General features: G+C 36.8%; 1 protein-coding gene across 6 annotated transcripts in view; it reads left to right on the top strand.

Annotated features, from left to right (window-relative positions):
* Positions 1–22,568, top strand: part of DIAPH3 (diaphanous related formin 3) — a 509,936-nt gene that overhangs the window by 205,640 nt on the left and 281,728 nt on the right. For all 6 annotated transcript variants that reach the window (XM_058683514.1, XM_058683521.1, XM_058683534.1 and 3 more), the window contains one exon: positions 17,074–17,169. In XM_058683514.1, coding sequence (XP_058539497.1) covers positions 17,074–17,169 — 96 coding nt within the window. The remainder of the gene's footprint in view (positions 1–17,073; positions 17,170–22,568) is intronic.

The raw sequence follows: 22,568 nt of genomic DNA on the forward strand, positions 1-22,568 counted from the left end.
CTTGGTGGGTCACTCAGTTGAAAACCTGACTCTTGGTTTTGGCTCATGTCATGATCTCAGGGTGGTGGGATTGAGCCCCATGTCAGGCTCCGTATTGAGTGCAGAGCCTGTTTAAGATTATCTTTCTTCCTCTGTCCCTCTCCCCTGCTCATGTGCTCGCTCGCTGTATCTCAAATTAAAAAAAATAAAAGGGGGGGATGACAATGCAAGGAACAATGTTAAGCAGTCTTGATGAGGCTTTTTTTCCTTATCATTATATCATTTTACCCATTATTAATAATCCAGGGTTTTATGTTCCAACTGGCACTTCTGCTTTGTGAAGTATAAAATGTTATACACATGTTTGTTTTTAACCTATTTTAGCTGAGAGGACAATACAGAGGGATCATAGTGCTTTGCGTCTTATAATGGAAATAGAAAAAGTGGGAATGTTCATTAGGTAAACACAGAATTGTAAAGTCAGTATGATCTGTAGTGATCATTTATCATTTAATAGATGAAAAATGCGATGGCTAAACAACGACCTAAAACCGTTGCCAGTAGAAGCATCATTGGTCGTGTTTGAGTTATTTACCACTCAGATATTTTCTATATGTGTCCTATGGAGATGGCACCCTGTAATTCAATGCCTATTTAGGAGATTTTAATCATAAGCTAGAGTGTTCTCTATTTTTTATATAAGCATATTTTTAATATGTGAGGCTTGCTTTGTAAAATTGAATTTATAGGATTTTTTCCTGGTAACCCTAATGCATAATAATTACACAAAATACTGATGCATTAACTCTGAATTCTGAAGGAAATAAGACATGGGTATCTACCTGTGCCTCTTGGCACTGGCTCCCACATCTGTTCTGTAGATTGATATTCCTCCGCAGAAGAGGGCCTTCTTATCTCCCAGTCCAGCAGCTTTGTGCTTGCAGACTGTTTCTCCTTGGAGCTGCGTAATCCCTATTGTATTAAGTGCTTAAGACTTAGTGCTCCTGTGGCTTTTTTTTTTTTTCTGTCAGCAAGTGAAATTGGATATACAAATCATACTCCCTCAAGGCTAGCTATTTCGTAATACGCTACGATTGCGGTTATCTGCCATCAATCAGCCAGCAAAGGCTCTGGTTTTGGTTATTGAATCAGTCATGGCAAATCACGCAGCCCAGTCAACCAGCCAGTCAGCCAAACAACAAATACCGGATGCCCCTCCTATGAGAGGTCCTATCCTAGCCCCTGGGATGCACTGCTGAGCAAGACAAATAAAATTCTTGCCTTCTGGTAGTGCATTTTCAAATAGAGATGATAGAAAATAAATAAGTAGACAAAGAAAAACAACCACAGTTTCTGTATGTCCCGTGTAAGTGATGAACAAGTTATGGTGATAAGTGCTAGACTGAAGAGGGAGGTCACAGAAGGCCTCTGAGGTCCATATCACATTTAATTGGAGACCTGAAGGAGAATTAGGAATTTGCCAGAAGAATTAAGGCACAAGTTCTACAGGTGTGGGAAACAGTATGTTCAAAATCCCTTAGTTTGGGAAGAATCTAGAATCCTTCAGAAGCTGGAGCGTATCATGTGAGGCCAGAATGACAGGAGATGGGGTTTGAGGCCTGCATTGTTTGGAAAAGCTTCCAGCAAACATTTGAGTGTTTTTGAAGGGTGAATATTGTTTTGGAAAGCAGGAAGGAAAGGAGAAGGCTAATCCTACAGAAGGAATGGTCGCATCAGTGGAAGATTTGGCACACTCTTGTACTGTCTGCTGGCCGTGGGCTAAGACTGTAGAAGGCCTTGCTGGCCTGCCAGATGTGGGGTGGGTGGTGTTACAAGGCCAGGAAGTGGCCTGCTATGATCCTAGAATGACTGATGCTAAGGACAAGTTCTTTCTAGATGCTTTGCCTCTCTCTTTTCTAAAAGGAGGTGTAGAGGACTACAGCCTGCCCCCCCCCCTTTTTTTTTCTAACACACAAAAAAGTTGTTAGAAGCAAGTTAGTGTTAAATGCAGTGGCTTTGACTTAACTATGCATTGACAAATAATAAAGATGTATTTTATTTATTTATTTATTCACTCATTTAAAATAGGCCCCACGCCCAATGTGGCACTTGAGCTCACCACCCTGAGATCAAGAGTTGCATGCTTTACTGACTGAGCCAGCCAGGCGCCCCAAATACGTATTTAAATAAACTTTCAAAATCCCATTGCATACAAGGCATGGATGACAGTAGAAATCAAATGTCTCAACTCCCCTCTTTAAATTCCATAATTGCAATTCTGCTTCCCTGTGAGGATCTGTTTGCCTTGTATCTCAGAAATGCACTATGAGTTCGTGTGTAACGGCAGTCTTGAAATAAACCCTCCTTGTTCTTCAAATGCCTTGTGCCGAATGAGACTGGAAAAGCCAGAAGCTCTTCCGTTTTGGATTTGTAGGTTGTTACCAAGATTTTTTGTACATTCTCAGAAAACTTATTCAAAACAGTGTTTTACTTCTTTGTGTATATGTATGTAAATTAATGTATTTACGTATAGAAAGTGACTCTTCAGAGAGGGGAAAGAGAAGCATTCTAATCCCGCCTCCTATTCATCTTTCAAGGCCCACACCTAAAACCACTTATTCCATGAAGATTTTCCTGATAAGTCTAGCTGGATTTTTTTTTTTTTTTCCTCTTTGAGTTTCCATGTATCTTTTCCCTCGATTGGACTCGTTTCTTTTAGTCATTCAAAAATCTGCTACTTTTTCTTCTGATGGGTTTTCTTTCAAAAGATGTCTGACTCCTTTAAAATGTTTCACTTAAAAAAGTGTTTCACTTTCTATAAATGATGATGTTATTGTCTATTTTTCATCTTTGCACATATTATTGCTCTAATTTTAATGGACGTTCTTGAAGGTCCAGCATTATGTTTTACTTTTCTCTGCCTTTCCTTGGAAATCTCACTGCCTTATGAGCAAGTGAATGAATGAAATGAGTGAATGAATGAATGAAACAGCTTAAAATTGTCTTCGTAGTGACCAAGGAGTCCTTGGGGACACTCTGGTATTGACAACTATTGCAATTCTAGTGGTCTCATTGCTGGACTAGCATTTTCATTGCTCTGGGTGTCCTTCCAAAAGTGGCGTTTGGTACAGTGAGAATAGAATAGATGAGAATCCAGAGTCTGGTTTTAGTCTTGAATCTGTCACTTAGGTAGTAGTTCTTTGGCTTTGGGAAGGGCAGTTTTCCAGGCCTCAGTTACATATCTATAAAATGAGAGTGGATTTTAGGTGTTGGTGTTTACATAAACAGTTATATATGTATATTTATATTTTATGTGAAGCCTTTTAGAAGGCTACCAATAGTAGCTTTTGTTACCAGTAACTGTTGTTACCAGTAGTTTTCTTTGGAGGAATATTTACAATAACATGTAGTAAGGTAAAGGAAACTTTGGTTTATTATTTGAATTGTTGTACAGTGATTTTTAGCAATTTATTTTTCCTAGAAAACATTTCCAGAATCATAGGACAATTTGCAGGTCTAGTGTGCTAAGTTTTTGTTGTTGTTGTTTTTAAATACATATTTTACACGTTTAACTGGGAAGTAAAAAGGAGACTTTGCTTTAGCCAATGTAAATGAATCTCAAAAATTGTAACAAGATATGTGAGTCATTTATTTGATTTTTAAACAGTCACTGCTTAGAAATGACCTTAGCTTTCCAAAGTGAAAGAAATTTTCGTCAAGTATATTACATACACAGGCTTCCATTAATTCAGCAAACTGCTTTCAGAAAGCAGAGTATTCGATAGTTAATTATTCCAAATGGTGCCGGTGATCAAAAGGGACACCCATTTGTAATGAAAGGAATCTGTGTAATGGTTGTCCTGAAGAATGTTTGCTCAAGTTTGAGGGTAGAAGTAATTGATGTAGTGCAAATTGCATACATCTTCCTCAGGCTTAGAAGGAGCAGCCTGCGAAAAGGTGAGAAAGCATTGTGAGTATACAAGTAACCAAGTAAAGAGGACTAAGTATGGGGATAAGAGTTTAAATTTTAAATCGTTGGATGTCAAGTATGATATAACTTCATAGAAATGCATGTTTTAATATGTTCCTTTTTGGGCATTTGTATGTGTTTGTAGTGAGAAAAGTGTTTGCAGTCCTCACTGACTTCTTAGAATTTGGAATGTAATACTTGCCGCTAGTATATTTTTTCCTACTGGAATTGCAGGGAAATTTATATCCAATGTGAATTTCTCTATTATTTGCAAAGTCTAGTGTAATGTAGCATTTACTTCTGAAAATGACACGTACACCGACTCTTCAGCAGTGGCATGTCTCCTGTTGACCTCTTCACAGAGCAAGATAGTCTTGTAGGTAGGCGCGCTTGCTGCCTAAACATGTTGTGCATCACTCTTGCTTTCCAGAACTAGCTGCACATTGGTTGAAGGCCATTCTTCCTTTGGCAGCCCAGACAGGAAGCTGGGCGCAAATACCCTCTCTTCTTAGGTTTCCAAACCCTCTTCTGTCTTCTTTTATCTCAGACCCTTCTCCCACAGCCCTTTTCTATCTGTGGGAGGAAGAAGGGAGCACACCCTGTGTGGTTGGGTCTAAATTCTGATCTTACCTCCTCTGATCTTCTGCAAGTTTTCTTTTGGTCCAAGACCTTCTTTTTGTCTTCCTTGTGTCCGTCCTTACCTTCTATTCTGCATCTTCCCTTTGCACAGTGGAATCCTGTCCTGTTTTACATAGTTAAAGAAAAATGTTGTGGGCTCATTTCAACACATTCTCCCTGTAAGTACCCAGCTCTCAAATTGAACCACATAGCTTTCAAGACTATTGTCTCAGTGTAGATATTAACAGAAACTTCATTTTACACTCAGTGTTGAGGAATGACCTCTTACTCCGAGTGTTATCTTTCTGCTAGAGGAAGCAAATGCCATTGATCCTGAAATGGCAAGGCTATGGGAAAAATCTCCAGATAGGGAAAAAAAAAAAAAAAAAAAAATTAATCATCAGCATCTCCAATTGTTACTAGGCTGTACTTTCTCTGCAGGGTGGAATGAATCTTAGTCATTCTGCCTTTAATTCCATTCAGTTCTCATCTCGTCACATTTGTAGTTTCTACTGATAAGCCGGATAGGCTCTGAATGACCAGGATCATCAAGTTTCTGGAGTGTAAAAAGCACAAACATGGAAGTCTAGAGTCCTGATGTCCATTTGACAGACTCTTAGCTACTCTCTGCTTTAGTTTTCTTACAGTAAAATAAAATTTTTATTAGGTGATATTTTACTATTCATTTTAATGGGGGAGAAAGGATTTGAAGTTTTGAGAATTTCAAGTAATCATTTGAAATATGGATTCCATGTTTTTTGGGTAGAAAATAAGTAACATAATAATATTGTTATGATTTATGAAAACATTTTAAAGATTAGGAATTTTGACATGCACCAGAGTCCCCAATTAATGCGTGTTTCTAGATGTCAAAAATGTTCTGTTTAGTATTTCATTTCCAGTTCTGCATTGGCTTATTGGTATATGTCTTTTGAACAGTAAATTTTACTGTCTGACATTTTCATGAAGCATTTAAACCAGAGATAGTTTTTAATTAGTAAGATAGGGTAGTTTACAGTAAGGGATATTTCGTTTCCGGTAAGGATTGTTCTCTACCATGGTGTTAATGCTTCTCTGCTCAAGTGTCAGGTGGCTCAACATAATGTGAAGTAATTGAGTTTAAAGTGAGATTTTCTAATAAGATTTAACCTACTGCACTCCCATTAATGAAAAGTTTCTTCCCATTGCCTTTCACAGAATGGTTCTCTTAAGTACTTTCTTCTTTTTCATAGCGCATTTGGTTAGTGTGCTAAAGATAAGATGTTTTTGCGAGGGAGACTGGAAGATACTGGAAAATGATGGTTTTATAAGAAAAACCTGTAACTTTTAAATATGAACATTAAGAAGGAGGTGGAAATGTTGCTTATCTTAAATTCTTAGAAGTATTTATGAGAGTTTGGGGGATTGTAAAACATCAGGGGATTTCTGAATCCTGTCTTGGTTCAGGCCCTCCTTTTTCCTTGGTCAGATATATGTACAGGGATCCACAACAAAGGAAGATAAAGTACCATTTTATTGTTAACATGGCTTTTGTCTGAATATACCAAAGGCCTAAGGCTGTCTCCTTCGCTAGAACTCAGCACGATAGTTTATGTGCCAGCTGCCTATGTGGGGCAAAGACCAAGGAGATGAGAGGATCAGTTTCAGTGCTTGGAAAATGTCAGGCTGTCTTACCTGTGCTGACTCTTCAGTAGGTAAAGAAATAAAAGATGAGAGGGCCGTACTCCATGCTGAACCTTTTAAAGCGGAGGAGCAAGAAGAGGGTGGAAAGAGGAACTAAGATCTTCCTTTCATGTAAAAGACTACCCTTGCTTCCTCACTTGTCATCCCTATTGACAGAAGAGTTGACCTGGGCTGCCATAGTCGCAGAAATTTAAGAGCTGAGCTGCGACATTCAAGGAAATGGAAATGTGATTAGGTTCTCGAAACACAGAATTGCCCAAGAAGTAAACTCCTTGTGCAATTTGGAGAGGTAATTCCGAATGAGATAAGAGAGGAAGGGTTCTTCTGTAGCAGCATTGTCTGTGCCGTCAGATAAGCAGTCAAACTAGTTGTCCACGTTTGAGGTGTAGTGTGTGGTGAATGAACACATCCCTGTCCTTCAGCAGCTCTTGGGAAAGACCACATGCGTTTTAAATGATCCCAGTTTGATCTGGTTTGAGAATTTGGGGTCACTTAGATTTATGTCTTTTCATTAAAAAAATTACCTAATCCCTACATTCATTTCTAAATCAAAAAGAGGTCAAACTAACATTATTAAAAAAGCAAGTGGTTTGGAGTGCATGGGTGGCTCAGTTGGTTAAGTGTCAGACTTTGGCTCAGGTCATGATCTTGTGGTTCATGAGTTCGAGCCCCACATCAGGCTCCGTGCTGACAGCTCGAAGCCTGCTGCTTCAGATTCTGTGTCTCCCTCTCTCTCTGCCCCCGCCCCCCCACCTTGCACTCTGTCTCTCAAAAATAAATAAACCATTAAAAAAAAAAAAAGTAGTTTGAAATCCAGCCTTGTATTTTTGTTTCTATTTTTTTCATGGTTAATTTACGTAACATAAAATTTTATCAATTAAACCACATTTAAGCCTACAGGCCTATGGTATTAAGTACACTCATATTTTTGCACAACCATCACCACCGTCCATCTCCAGAACTGTTTCACCTTTCTTGCTGACACTCTGTACCCATTAAACACCAACTCCCCATTCCTTTCTTGCCCATATAAATATCATTTTTTTTTTAAAGCATTTCCCTAATCCTAGTGTACATGAACCTGCTACTCCCTTAACCACTTCCCAGTGGTTGAAAGGTACATGTGGGACATTTGGGTTGCATGTGGGAAAGGTGGTACCTGGAAAAGAGGTCTGAACATGAGCCAAGAAGTTTGTATGACTATGTAGGATCTACATAGTATGAGATCTAGCTTGAAGGGATGATAATCTAGATAAGTATCAAACGCCCAGTTTAAAACAAAAACAGAAATATCCTACGTTCAGGTGGTTGTGGGATAGAAAAGTGCCCAAGCTAGTTGATTCTAGAAAATAGGCTAGTCAAAGAATGGAGTTATAATTAGGTAGACCATTTAGATGCCAGGATGATCTGGAATAGTAGCTGGGAGCATCTTTGATCTCCCAGGACTAAAGATTTAATAACTAAGAAATTGGGGAAATGACTTGAATTTTCAACTGAACTATCAGTGATGGGAACATGAAATTGGAAGGACAGGAGAACTACTTATCAGAAAGACCATATAATAAATGTTGAGTTGAACAAATAACTAGTATTCTACTTCCTCCTCTTTTACACACGTACACATACTCACACACACATTATTTTTTGACCGGAGATGATGTGTATAACTCCTTTCCTAGGACAATGCTAATAAGCCCATAAGTGGCAGCAAGTCCGTGGTTCTTATGACAGGAGAGGGGTAGCAACTTTAGTTTTCTAATACTAAAACAAAATGTTAATTGGAAATAGACATTGACACTCCACATTCTGGTTAATTTGTTGCAAAAATATAAGATCCTGAGGAATACAGGCATGCTGTCATTGAGTCTAATTAAGATCATTATAAAATTCTGCTTCTTAAGCCTGAAATTCTCTCTCATTACGTTGGAATAATGGTCGTTTTTATGTCTGATCACATTTCTTCTCTCAAGGTGTAGATAATCACTCTGGCCATTTTGATGAAATTCTGTCTTTGTTTTCCTTATCCTCTGATACACCAGGGATGGTCTGCTCACTGTGTAGTATGGCATTCCTTCTTATCTGTTAGTTAATACAATTTATTGTTACCTTTTCTATTCCCAAGTTGCTTAGCACTGTGTGTACAAATACTAATAAGTTGGCTTATTAAGTCTTTCCATTCTACAGCATGCTAGATATCCTGAATTACCTGTGTCCTCATTTGGATTTAATCCTCCTTTAAATTAGGAATGTACACTAAGTTCTCATTCTTTTTATATTAAGTTTTTTCCCCCTTTGGTACATTCTCTTGTGTATGCATTAGCATGCCATGCATTAACTTTTAGAGTCTTTGCTCTGTAATTTCTTTTAGCAGGGATATATTTTCACATGCTAACATTAGCTGAGGATATATGGGACTAGGTTGCACTGGGAAAAACAGTAGTTAGTAGAAAAATTATATTTTATGAGTACGTGTATTATTCTATGACTGAGAAACCACAACATGGAAGAATTCCAAGGGTGCGGGTACTTACAGTGGGGAGACTTTGAGGATACATAATAAAAAAAACCTTTATGATGTTTCTATGAATTGTGATGAACCAATAAAGATCATGTGACACTAGGCCTCCATGTTTTTGGGGCTGAATTTTTAACCATTTCCTGATTCCTTTAGTTTCCCCTCTGACACCTTTCGTCCATCTAATCAAAGCTCATGTCAGTTTGAAATTATAACAGTTAGCGCCAAGATACGCATGACAAATAGACCTGACTGACTGGGTTATTTTTCTCCCCAGCGTACAGCTTATTAAAACATTTTGTTGGGGCGCCTGGGTGGCGCAGTCGGTTAAGCGTCCGACTTCAGCCAGGTCACGATCTCGCGGTCCGTGAGTTCGAGCCCCGCGTCAGGCTCTGGGCTGATGGCTCGGAGCCTGGAGCCTGTTTCCGATTCTGTGTCTCCCTCTCTCTCTGCCCCTCCCCCGTTCATGCTCTGTCTCTCTCTGTCCCAAAAATAAATAAAAAACGTTGAAAAAAAAAAATTAAAAAAAAAAAAACATTTTGTTGAATATATGAATTTGGAGGATATTGATATTTTCTTTGGTCTGAGCTCCTGTTTTTCTGTTATCTCAGTCTTAGTTATGAGGGAGTGTTTACACACAAGGGGACCTCAAGAACATCATTTTTTTAGTTTGTGGTGCTAATACTTTTGAAATGAGCAAAATCGCTAAGTTCTGTGATTGCAAAAAGGTCCTTAGAGATGCAGCGGTTTTTATAACCTGTCTTGATCGGTTTGTTATTCCATATGGGAATAAAAAGGGAGGAAACATATTTTTTGTTCAACTCTGTTGACTTGGTTTTGAAGTATGTTTCAAGTTTTTTATAGACCGTAATCCCAGGACTTGAATGATTCTTCTGTACATGTAGTAATGGTTAAAAAAAAATAAAACATTAAAAAGAATTAGATACAGCTCTAATTGAGGATTTGTGAAATAGTGAAATCCTTCTCCCTGTTTGTGTAAGACTTGAGTTATACAGAAAAGTCCTTCAAGACTATTTGTTTTGTGACATTGGTTACTAAAATAGAATGTCGAATAAAAAGAAATATGCATTTGTTTGCTACACTTTTGATGATTGCTGTAGTTGAAATAATCTATTCCTCAGTATTTTAGTTAGTGCATTAGCCGCTTTTCTTCTTCTTCTTCTTAGCCTGAAATTGCCAAGCACACATCTCTTTGCTAGTAAAATACTCTGATTAGTTATGGCAGTCATATATTAATATTTGAATAGAAAGATAGCCTGTTTCTCTGTTTATTTTCTGTGTAGTTAGGTACATAGTCATTTATTTATGTGCCTAGAAATACTAAAACCGGGTTTGACAGATCAGATATGACTAAAGCTATTTATACTATTATGGTTTTCAATACCAAAGCATTTACTTTGACATTTTGCCAAGGGGGTATTGCCAACTTAAAAAATAATTCATTCCAAGTTTTCACTTTTCTTCTATATATTCCATATCTTCTGCCTTCAAGCTGCCTAAATCTTCTTTGAAATAATATTCTCCTATCACAGATACTAGTAGTGGTAACTCTTAGAAATCTATTTTCCTTTCCCAGCTATTAGATTATCTTCAAATTCTGACACTTGAGGTTTTCAGGTCCAGTCTGTTCACAATATATTGCTGGGTAACTGAATCGTATTCGGTTAGCTACCATTTGAAGTAGTGATGGGTGAATCCTTAATTTTTCCCTTTAGGAACTATGTATAATTTTCCATAGTGTTAAATCTTGCTCATTGTACTCAGGAAACCAAGCATTTCTCTTTGCTCCCCCAGGTCCATTCACCTTCCCACTTTCTTTCCCACTGAACATGGACAGCGAGGAAAAATTCTATCCAGTGTCAATGAAAACCTTAGGGAGTTATCTTTCTCTTACGTGCTGGGTTGTAGACTACTTTCCTCACGGGGATTCCCTGCCTCGGAGGCTGCTCTTAGCCTGTGGTGTGGTGGTCAGTGCCATTGTCCGAGAGCTGGCCACCACCTAGCCCTTTGTGTGACCATGGGCAGGTAACTCATAAACTCTGTGCTCAGGTTTCCTCATTAGTAGAATGAGGTAGTTAAACTTCATATTCAAGGACTGTTCTTCCAAAATCTGGACCTTATAAAATCTTGATACTTTTTATTAGCCCATTAGAACCTTGGCAGTTAGAAAATAAGAAGAAAAACAATTGCAATTAATGCAAATAATCTTGACTTTATAGATGTCTTCTGGCCCCCACCTTTTACCCTATATGAATTCAGACTGTGCTAGGCCTCAGTTGTCATTTCCTAAATACATGATATATGCGTGCTTTTTTTTCTATAGTTGACTTGATTTTATTGGCTTCTCTGAGTGTCACAAAGAATGCATATTTAATCTGGTACATGTCCTTTTATCCTCTCAAGGCTAGTGTAATCTAATGAACAAAGGTAATTTACTGTGAACATCTAACGTGTACAATTTAATAGCATTTGTGCTAAATGAATACCAGGAAAAAATTGAAACGTGTAGTATTTTATAAACATAGTGACATGAGATACATTCCAGGAAGCACCAATAAAAAAAGAATAAACAATTACTAGTAGCATTCATTGACTTAGAATACTCCATTATGGAACGAGAAGCCTGTGGTGTTGCCTTTTGTGTGGTATTACTTTAGTGGAGACTAGCTGCTTACATACCGATAACTGAATATTCTAGAATTTTTTGCAGTGAGAAAACAATGTATGAGAGAATATGTGAATCTCATTCCTGAAAAAAAGATCCCATTTTAATCAATCTGATTGGAGCACAATGCAAAATGAACTGGAATAAACTGTATAACCATGTACCATGGAATTAGGATTTTTAATGGAAAATTTAGTATGAAAGCAAAGATCCTGAAAGGAAATTTCTTTATAAAATTTTGCTGCTATTTTTGAAACTTTGAAAATAGAAAAAGAATAAAGAGAAAAATGTAATTAAAAAAACACTTTTTCAGTTCATGGCTCTTGGCAACATAGAAAGTTTTGTCATCTTTGACTCCATTCTGACATAAAACACTCATAAAATGCGGCATATGCTGTGTTAGTGATCAGAACCATTTTTGAACAGTATTAATCTTCTGTTGGAAAAATGCCGCCTTACACAACCTCTCTAGGAAATAAGATTAAACACAGACCTCTAATGGCAAAAAAGCTAGATCACAAGTACAGATGGCCCTAATAGTTGGACTTTATGTTTCAGAGTTTTGTCTTACACTTGAGAAAATCTAGTGTTTTAGTGAAAGTGTTTTTTAGAATAGCCTTAGAAGAGGAGCTCTACCAGTGGATGGGAGGAGCCCAAAAAGTGTTCTCCTATTGGCTCGTGAGCTGTGGTTAGGCACTCTGATTCTTGTCCCTTATCTCCTTGTCACTGCGGAGGCTGAGAGAGGTGATTATCATCCTATTGCCTTCGGATGGCCCATCTTAGAGGTCCAGTGTGTCCCCAGGTCTTAGATGAGGGATGTAAGCCACGCTGAGTTTCGGTGGTGGGAGCTGGGGATGCAGGACCTGGTGGCAGATGCCAAGCCCAAGTTCCCCTGCGGGCTCTGCACTGTGTCGTGGCTTGTGTCTCACAGAAATGATGTGAGCAGAGGTAAATGAAATAGGACCGTGTGTATGAATTTCATTTCCACTAGACATTGTCCTTTGTTCTTATTCCTCTTGAATGCATCTTTATCATTGTTGCCAACATTTAGATCCTGCTTCATCAGGACCTTTGTATAAGCATCTTCTCTGCTATCACACTGATTTGAGGAAGTCTGTTAGCTGGCTTCATTTTATTTGTTCAACATTACTTAAAAACTTTTTTTTTTTTCGTGGTTAAGATTTTATCCAAATCAGTCTATTTGGCTCATGGAGTGATTATCTGATTTCTACTGTTGTTTTTTTAATGCTTTTGTTCTTTTCAGAAAGCTTTACTGCTTTGGTCTGTATTCTGCTTACTATTTCAGTTGCATCTTTTCCCAATCGTCCTTTGGCTATATAGTAATAGAGAAGAGAGGAGAAAACCATAATTTCATTGCATTATGGGAATGCTGATACGTTAAACTCAGTAAGAATCTAATTTGTCATTTTTATGGAAAGGCAGAATTAGTTAAAATTATTTCAGCCTCTGATTTGGAGGTTGAAGTGGTCAAGCTTACTTGGTTATCTTCCCCTCCCCCACTTTGTTATTTTAATGTGGCACCTAACATATTTTGAAACTAGAGGAAGGAATATTGGAGAGGAAGTCTTGTGATCACTGTCTTCAGATCTGCTGCTTGAAGTTACTTGCCCTAAGCATTCTTTTTCTCACTGTGATTATGGTGATAGTTGTAGTATGAGTACTGATGAGAATTATGCAAGGGAGTGTAACAGAGTGTTCAGGGCAATGCCTAGTAGATGGTCAGAACATACTTAAAATTATTCGTTTCTTTGACTTTTTTTCTTTAAATAGGCTAGAAAATTTTTCAGAATGTCAAAGGAAATTGGTGTTGAGAAATGAACTGATTAAAACAAAAATGCTGGATTTTTTTTTTTTTTCCTGATGAAGATAAAAAAATGTACATTTTCTAAAAAGTAGAGGATTGCCATTTGGTCAGGTTATGGAGAGGAAGTCTACTAACATAATTTTTATTAGCCTTCATCTGAAAATTGTAAACCTTTTGTCTCATTCTGTTAACTACTAGGATTAAGGTGACAAATGTGTCATTCTTGGTGGTAACTGGAAAAATCTCTGACAGCGAGTGGACTGACTGGTAGGACTGTGCCCTGTATCTCCATTCCAGGTTTCTCTTTTCCACATCTGTACATACAGCCTCCTCTTGGACATGACTGTGTGGATGTACAAGAGCTTCTCAAGCACAACGTGTTTAAAACTTGAGTATTTAAACATGTTTTTCATTTCTTGATGAATCAAACACCATTATCAGCTGCCTGGTTGCCCCGAGTGCCCTTCTCTTTTTCCCTTTTGTGTGCAGGTTCACACATACAAACCTACATCCCACAGATATTTACTGAATACCTGCTATGTATGTTTCAGACCATACTCTTGGTGCTAAGGATATAATGATGAACAAAGTTGCTACATTTTAAAACACTTTTTTTTGGAATGAGGGGAAGAAAGACAAAAGGTAAATTGATAGTATGCCAAGAGTAAGTGCTTTGGAGGAGAAAAATAGGTATCATAATGGTGATTGGGAATACTGGGTGGGAGTTGCTATTCCATATAAGGCAGTAAGGGAAAGCAGGATTCTTTTGCTGCCTGTGGTGAAGAGATTGAGATTGCAGTCAGTCAAACCAGGAGGTGGGCGATGAGTTGAAGGCAGTTATGAACCAGGTGAGAAAGGATGATAGGAAAAGCAGTAGCTGGGGAGATGGTAAGGAGTGCTTATCTCAAGGAACATTTTTGAGTTAGAGTCAACTGGGAAGTAGCAGAAAACAGGATGACTTCAAGCTTTTTGAGTTCAGCAGTTGCAACAAGAGCATTCCCATTTTTTTGAGATGAGAAGGTGTGGAGGGTGTGTGTGTACATGTGACGTTCAAGGTGCCCCTTAGACATCTAAGTAGAGATGTTGAAAGTAGACCCCTGGGTATTCACTCTGGAATTCAGGAGACAGATGTGGGCTGGATTCTCCTTTTGGAAATCATCCCTTCTGTCCATCCCAGTTTCTGCTGCTTCAGGTGAGGGCACCATTTTTTCTCCTTTGGATTTCTGTAACTCCCTCTGTCTTGACCTCCTACCCTCATAATTTTCCACTCTTTCCATAGCCTGAGTTTTTTTCTAAAATGCAGTTATTTTGATATCTGTCACATACTTAAATCTCAGTGGCTCCTCATTGTCTGGAGGATAAAATCCAGACGTCTTAACCTGGCCTAAAAGGTTTTGCATGATGTGGTCCCTGCTACTTTCTGGTGTCATTTACTTCTACTCAATATTCTCTGTTCTTATTATTCTCTCTTCTTTCTGTACCCTTCAAGTTCTTGCACCTTTAGATCTCCAAATACTATCCTTTCCTTATCTGATCCTTCCTCCTCCCACCCCAAAATCTTCTCTCCTACCTAACTCCTTTTCCCCTTCAAGCTTTTGATTAGATATTTATTACATGAAGACTGTCCCTGATAAGTATGGGTTATGGGATTCTTCTTTATTTAGCTGTGGTTTCTAATAAAATGTTACATATATATCCATGCATTGTAATTGGCATTTGCTTTGAATTTACTGCTGTTGGTCTTTATTTATTTATTTATTTATTTTTTTTTTAATTTTTTTTTCAACGTTTTTTATTTATTTTTGGGACAGAGAGAGAGACAGAGCATGAATGGGGGAGGGGCAGAGAGAGAGGGAGACACAGAATCGGAAACAGGCTCCAGGCTCCGAGCCATCAGCCCAGAGCCTGACGCGGGGCTCGAACTCACGGACCGCGAGATCGTGACCTGGCTGAAGTCGGACGCTTAACCGACTGCGCCACCCAGGCGCCCCTATTTATTTTTTTAAATATAATTTATTGTCAAATTGGTTTCTATACAACACCCAGTGCTCATCCCAAAAAGGGCCCACCTCCATTCCCATCACCTACTTCCCCCTCCCCCCATCAACCCTTAGTCTATTCGAGGTCCTTAAGAGTCTCTTATGGTTTGCTTCCCTCCCTCTCTGTAACTCTTTTTCCCCCCTATTCTGTGAGGTCAGGATGTCTCTATTTTGTCTAACAGTGTATCTGTATTGCCTAGCACAACCCCTTTTAATTGGTGCTTAATATTCATTTGAATGAAAGTATAAGTGAAGTTACTGATGATAAGCATGTATGCAAAATTTAGTAGTTTTTATATACCAGCCATAACTAGTTACAAACTATAGTGGGGAAAGGTAGAATTAACCACTCCCTCCACTTCCCATCCCCATACTTAAGAGTATGATTTGGATTTACTTAGGACACCTAATAGTAACAGTGAATATATAGGTTGCCTAGGAAGATCACTGTGGTAAGTTGAATAATTATAAACACATGTCATGTTGATGACTAGGAATTTTGAAAAATTGTCAACATATCAAATCTCCTTGAATCTATTTATAAATGCCTTGCAAGTCAAATGCAATTCAAATGAATTTTATTTTTGGAACTTTTGAATAACTCTAAAGTTCATGTAGAAAAATAAATGAAGGAGAAAAGGAAAGAAAATGTAGAAAGGGAAAAATGATTTGAACATTCAATTAAAAAAGATATATCATGCAGTGCTTAAGACAGAATGATAGTTGACCAGGAGTAGTACTTAGAGCAGTGGAACAGAATGAGAAACCCAGAAAAACAAATGTGGGATAAAAGTGTAATATAAAATTGGTTGAAAAAGATAATTATTAATAAAATGATAGAGATAATTAATATTTAGAAAAAATATAAAATTTGATCCCTCAAACTATGTAACAAAACATGTAATAGGCTTTTTTGATAGAAAATAACATAATGTGCCCTCTTATATGTTTGAAGATTCTTTTAGAAGCTATTTCCCCAGTATTAGTGATTTATTTGTACATATCTAACAAACACTGCTCCATTATTCTTTGTTATCAAGATCCTAATTTTGTATGATTGGCCTTGACCGGAAGAGCTATCCATGAACACAAAGGAGAAAGAAGATGATAGGATGTTACAGATCTTAATTTTGACTATCCTATACCTTGCTGTGAGGACAGGTCATAGATTCGTGTTTAGCATGATGCTTATTCTGTTATTCTTTTACTAAGGAGAGGGAGGCTAGATGCATTTATTGATTTCAAAACACTCAGATAATGTAAGCTAAGTATCACATTTTGACTGTTTTTATAGATTTGGAAAACAAATAATAAACCATCTACTCTTCTGGTTTAGTATGAGCTATATTTTTAAATAAGCATGGTATATCAGACATAAAATAGCTGTGTGTGTTTGCTTAGCACTCTTTGAGCTAACTTCTTAACTTACCCTAAGTGTAAGTCTATTTCTGTAATTGTGTCCTGTATACTGTTCATATGAGCTAAGTGTTCTCATTGTTATGCCCAATGGTATTGGTTAAAATAATGCAATCAGTTTTATTTTTAGTTTTTCTGTTAGACCTTCACGTATTTACTCTTAGTTTTTCTAACAGAAGAACCACCAGTGCCTATCTGAAACAGGCCTTGGGATGTCTATTATTTTTATATCCATGTTCTTTAAAAGATTTGTATCTTTTTTATATTCTTTGATAATAGTTCACAAACTGTCCTTTTGCTGCTGAATGCCTTACTGACATGGATCTATCCTTGCTTTTACAGAGAGAAGAGAAGAGGAAGATTTGGAAGAGAAGAAAGCTATTAAGAAAAAAATTAAAGAGCTTAAATTTTTAGATTCTAAAATTGCCCAGAACCTTTGTATGTATCAAACTTCAATACTATTACATTAGCAAAACCCTGGAGGTGGTTCCTTTAAATTATTTCTTTATGACTTGTTTTTCATTTTATGTTATTTTAATATTTTATTATTTGCATAATAACTTCAAAGATAATTCATTTAAGCAAATGATGGGTTAAATTTTTCAAAATATAATGTACTTTAGGAAAAAAGCTAAGGAAAGGATTTAGAATGAAAGTATATGTTATATAGCTGAAAAAAAAAAGGCTATCCTTTGTCTAAGCATATAAATAACAAGGAATTTGGGTGACAACATCATATTTTAAAAAATAGTAGTGGATTATTTCTTTTATACCTCTGAATCTCTATTATTTTTGATACTTGATCACACACAAAAGAGGTTGGAATATTAATGGAAATTAGGATGATGAGAAAAATGAATTCCATTATCCCATCTGAGCAGTTCAAAGCCTTTCCTCAAAAGTAATGACTGGAAATATTTTAGATTTAATTACTGTTACAGGAGCTAAATACTTAGCATTGAATTGTCTTTCTGACTGAATTACTATGGGAGAAGAGGGCAAAGAGTTTTGCTTCTAACTCATTTCTAACTGCAACTTAAATGCATCAAAGATAGTTTGCTTGGAACTGAGATAATAGGATATGTATGTTATTTTCTGATGTTATGAGAGGGATGCAATGTGGAGAATCTAGAGGCATGAAAAGTTAACATGGCTTTTAGTCTTCCTTTCAATTATTACATGCCTCAAGAGAGCTTTTAGCAAGTATTGGAACAAAAATTCTTTGGTGAGAGGATAAAGATCCATGCTATTGATTAAAGAGGGAATTATGTTAGAGGCAGTAAGTGTGAAAGACAGAGTTGACATTCCTTTTGTGAAAGTTTTGCGATCTCCTTTCTTTCCTGCTTACTCTGACAGAGGGCCACCCCTTTTCTGCAGTGTAGGTATGCCAAGATCCACATGGATAGTGTGTAGACGTTAATGCTATTGGCCAAGATATTTCTCTCTGTTTCTGGGCCACAAGTTGATACCTTTGAAGTTAGATGTCATCATGTGACTTGCTTGGGCCAATGATAGTATAAGCGGAGATGAGATAGCTTTTGTGTGGGAGCATTTATTGGTGGTGTGAGAAACTCCCGTGCCCTTTCCCCTGCACCCAGTATGGCAGTCAAAATGGTGTCTATCACCCTGATGAGAAGATCACAAGTATCAGGTCTCTGTCTTTCTGATGTGTAATGGACATGTCGTCTGAATTAGAGATAATTTACGTGTATGTGTATGTGTGTGCATGATTAGACTACTGAGATTTGGGGGACTGTTACATGATACAGGCATTTCAGGGAATTTTCCCCCTTAAAGGAACATTGTCTGGCTTCAAAGCATTATTAACTTAGATAATGACAACAAAATTATATTCTCTGTGATGTGAAAAACATAGATTTTCTTGGAAAGTGTCTATGACCCAGATTACAAATTCCTAGTCTAGACTCTAAACAGCCTTGTTAGGGGTCCTGGAGAAGTACCAATTCAAATGGATTTTTTTTTTTTTTTTTTTTTAATTTTAAGGGAAAGAGAGGGAGTGAGCAGAGGAGGGTCAGAGAGAGAGGTGGAGCGAGAGAATCCCAAGCAGGCTCCGCACAGTGTGGAGCCAGATGGGGTGATTGACCTTAGGAACTGTGAGGTCGTGACCTGAGCTGTAATCAAGTTGGACACTTAACCGACTGTGCCATCCAGGCGCCCTTTACATAGAATTCTTTTTAGATGAGTCAGTCATAATAAGTTAGCTTAAATATCTATCTCAAAGTTGAATAATTGATTTTAGTATTATTTATATATGACAGAACATGTGCTAAATGGGATTTCAAATTTAATTGCATTGGTTAATAATTATTGATTACCTTTCTGTGTTCTAAATTTGGCCCTTTAATCTTAACTACAACCCTATCACATAGGTAGTAGCATTGATGTTGCAGATGGGTATAACCGTTCAGTAACTTGAATAAGGTTGCCTGTTTTGAAAATAATAGGTATAGCATACACTATTCCTGTTTAGAGATAACAGAATCACATTTTCATGGAGAAGGATATTGTTTGTCTTTTTTGCTTTAGCTGAATATATGGAAAAAAAAAATATATATATATACACACACACTCTTTTAATTATTAAACACATTTTAAAGTATAATATTGAAAAGTCCAGAATTTATGCCATTCATATTATGATGTAATCCATTCCTGGATTATTCTTGCCCTCTCTGATTGTAGCAAGTCTTATGATTTAAGCTTTAAGAAGCTTTAGCAACCTATAATCTTGACCATAATTATAATCTGGTTCACAGCTGTTTTTTGTCTTTGAAATTCAGTCTTTTGAGATACTGAATTGTGGGAAGAGTCTTGTGATAGGACAAGACAGAGTCTTGCCACTTAGAAATCTGCAATACATTCTCTTAGATTTCTCTTAACTGAAATATTTGATAGAATTTTGAGGAAAGGATGTAAAATCTACTCTCTTATTTACCTATTTATTCAAAAGTATGTTAGGTTCCCTATGTTTGAGTTCGTAAAGGTTTTGGCAGAGACCCTGCGCTGAGCGTAAAAGAATTCCAGGCACTCGAGGATCAAGAGAGGCCTCAGGAGTTTTACAAGGTTCATATGCTTTACCAGATTTTTGGAATATTAGAGCTCTAAAGGGAGGAACCCTGGAATCTATGAATTAATGTAAAGATTTAAATATTTATAAGTTCCCTTGAAGAAAACATGTGTGACTGGTTCCAAAATCTGCACACTTTACATTTCTTCACTGAACTCAAAGCTTCCAGTGGGACCTATATAGTCACATTTTGAAGGATAAGATGCGTGTTAGTAAAAATATTCACTTTAACGGGTCTTTTGGAGGCTTTAAATGAGTATCTCCTATCCTCAGTAACTTCTAATTTGTTTTTTAAAGATCTATGCTTGTCTTCTGAATTGGGTGTTATGCATTAGGCCATTTTCAACTTTTCTGTCATTTTTTTTCCCCCTTAGAGCAAATGTTTGCCAGAAATCTTATTCACAAACTATAAAAAAATTGTTCAGTCTTTATAGATATAGGTGTTTAATGTGCATGTTATTTTAACTGTAGAATATTAATACTGGAAGGCAGAGAATGAATTACAAATATAGATGAAAGTAAAGGAATAAATGATGTCCATTCACACAGTAAACCCTTCTGTTAACAGTTTTATCTTTTTATATAGTTGTTACTATATTAGTTATGCATGTTGTGTTATTTATGTTTACTTCTGTTATTGTACTTATATAAATGTGCAAGTGAGATCATAGTAGGTTTTTATCTGTAGTTTTGTTTTTTTTTATCTCCACGACCACCTTCACTTCTGACACCAGTTAAGTTTGGGGGTCTCCAAGACCAATCTTAAGTATGATGGTTTATTGGAATGACTCACAGAAATGACTGAAAACTCTTTGATTTATGATTAAACAGTACAGATTAAAATCAGCCAAGGAAAGAGGCACATGGGGAGGTGTCTAGGAGAGTTTGGAGCACGAAATTTCACCCATGGACATCTCTAGCTTCTCCCAGCAATGATGTGTAATAATAGTCACAGATTATTGCCAACCAGGGAGGCTCACTTAAGCCTTGGTATCCAATGTTTTTACTGGTTCTTGGTTTTGGGTGAACCTGACCCAAAACTGTGTGACTGACCTTAGTTTTCAGACCCTCGGGAGGACAGGTTAATACTGTGTGACCCAAAATCCCCACCATAACTCACATTATTAGCATAGACTGTCTAGTGTGACCCAGTGTCCCCAGTAAACATAGAAACTCTTATCAGGCAGGACATTCCCAGGGCTTTTGAGAGTAGCTCCCAGAAGCCAGACCTCATTTGATTAAGCTTAATTTGTTACCACACAGTATGCCACCCTTTTTCCCCATGCATTTTGTTTCCATATTATTCATTTAAAATTATTTTAATTGTTTTTGTTATGACCTATTATTAGAGAATATAGAAAATGCATGTTACATTTAATGATATAAATCAAATACCTACAGCTAAAGAAATAGAACATGACTCATACTTTAAAGACTTACATATGACCTTTTCCAATTTTATATCCCTTCCTATGAGAAGTTATCATTCTCTTAAATCTTGGTTTAAATATTTCCTTCCTTTTATTTATAGTTTTACCAACCATGTGCATATTCCTAAATAAGCTGTTTAGTTTTTAACTGACTGACTTTTATATAAACAGCATCATATCATATTAATGCATCTGGCTGTAGTATATTCATTTTTATTGCCATTTTTAACACATTCTTTGACAGTTACACTTTATTCATTTAACCCTTGATTGACTTCTCTGTTGTTTTTCATTTTTGGTGGTACTATACTAAGGCAAGGTGTGGCAAACTATGGCCTTCAGGCTAAATCTTGCCCATTGTCTGTTAAGACACAGTCTACCAGAGCTTAGCCAGGACATTTGTTTACATAATGTCTGTGGGTGCTTCTGTGCTCCAATAGCACAGTTGAGTAGTTGTGACAGAGCCTGAATAGCTTAGAAAACCTAAAATAATGGCTATGTGACTCTCAGCAGAAAAAGTTAGGTGACTCCGCCTCTAAGTATATATCTGGGCAGCGTTTGTACCAATTTATTCCACCATCAGCGCCTGAATGTTCCTACTTCCTAACCTTACCAATGCCTCGTGTTTTGCAAGGTTCTAGAGTGGCTTAAAAAAAATATATCATATTTGGAATTTGTTGGGCCTTCGTGTTGTTGATGATTTGTGTCTCTATAATTCTGGAATATTCTGACATTTTCTCTTCAGATAAGATTTCTTTCAACTCTGTTCTTTTTTGTGATTTCCCTTTGTAAATCCAAGTAGACATTTTTAAGGTATCTTTACTTATTTTCTGTATCTCTTAACCAACTATTTTTCCATCTCTTTAAATTTGTGTTTTGGATTGCTTTTTTGCCTGTGGTCTTTCATGTCCTCAATTTTCTCTTTATATTATATCTAATCCATACATTGACTTTTCGATGTCATTAGTGTATGTGTGTATATATATTTTTTACTTTCAAAAAGTAAAAAATCCTCCAAATCTTGTTTCTTTTTAGTAATCTTTTTCTTTTTCCCTTGGCCATTATTTCAATCTTTCCTTGAATATTTTTTTCTCCCAGGATTTCTGTTTTCCTTCCTTTAAGGATAGCTCAGAAATGGATTTAAGATTTAAATACATGCACACACTTATGTATATTTTTTAGATATTTCAAGGGTTTCTTTTTTATTCTTGAGTTATAGCTGACACACAATGTTACATTAGTTTCAGTTGTACAGCATAATGATTGGACAGCACTATACCTAATGCTATGCTAAGGATATTTCTTGATTGAGATCCAAA

This window comes from Neofelis nebulosa, chromosome 1, assembly GCF_028018385.1.
Source record: "Neofelis nebulosa isolate mNeoNeb1 chromosome 1, mNeoNeb1.pri, whole genome shotgun sequence".
In the NCBI taxonomy this organism is placed as follows: Eukaryota; Metazoa; Chordata; class Mammalia; order Carnivora; family Felidae; genus Neofelis; species Neofelis nebulosa.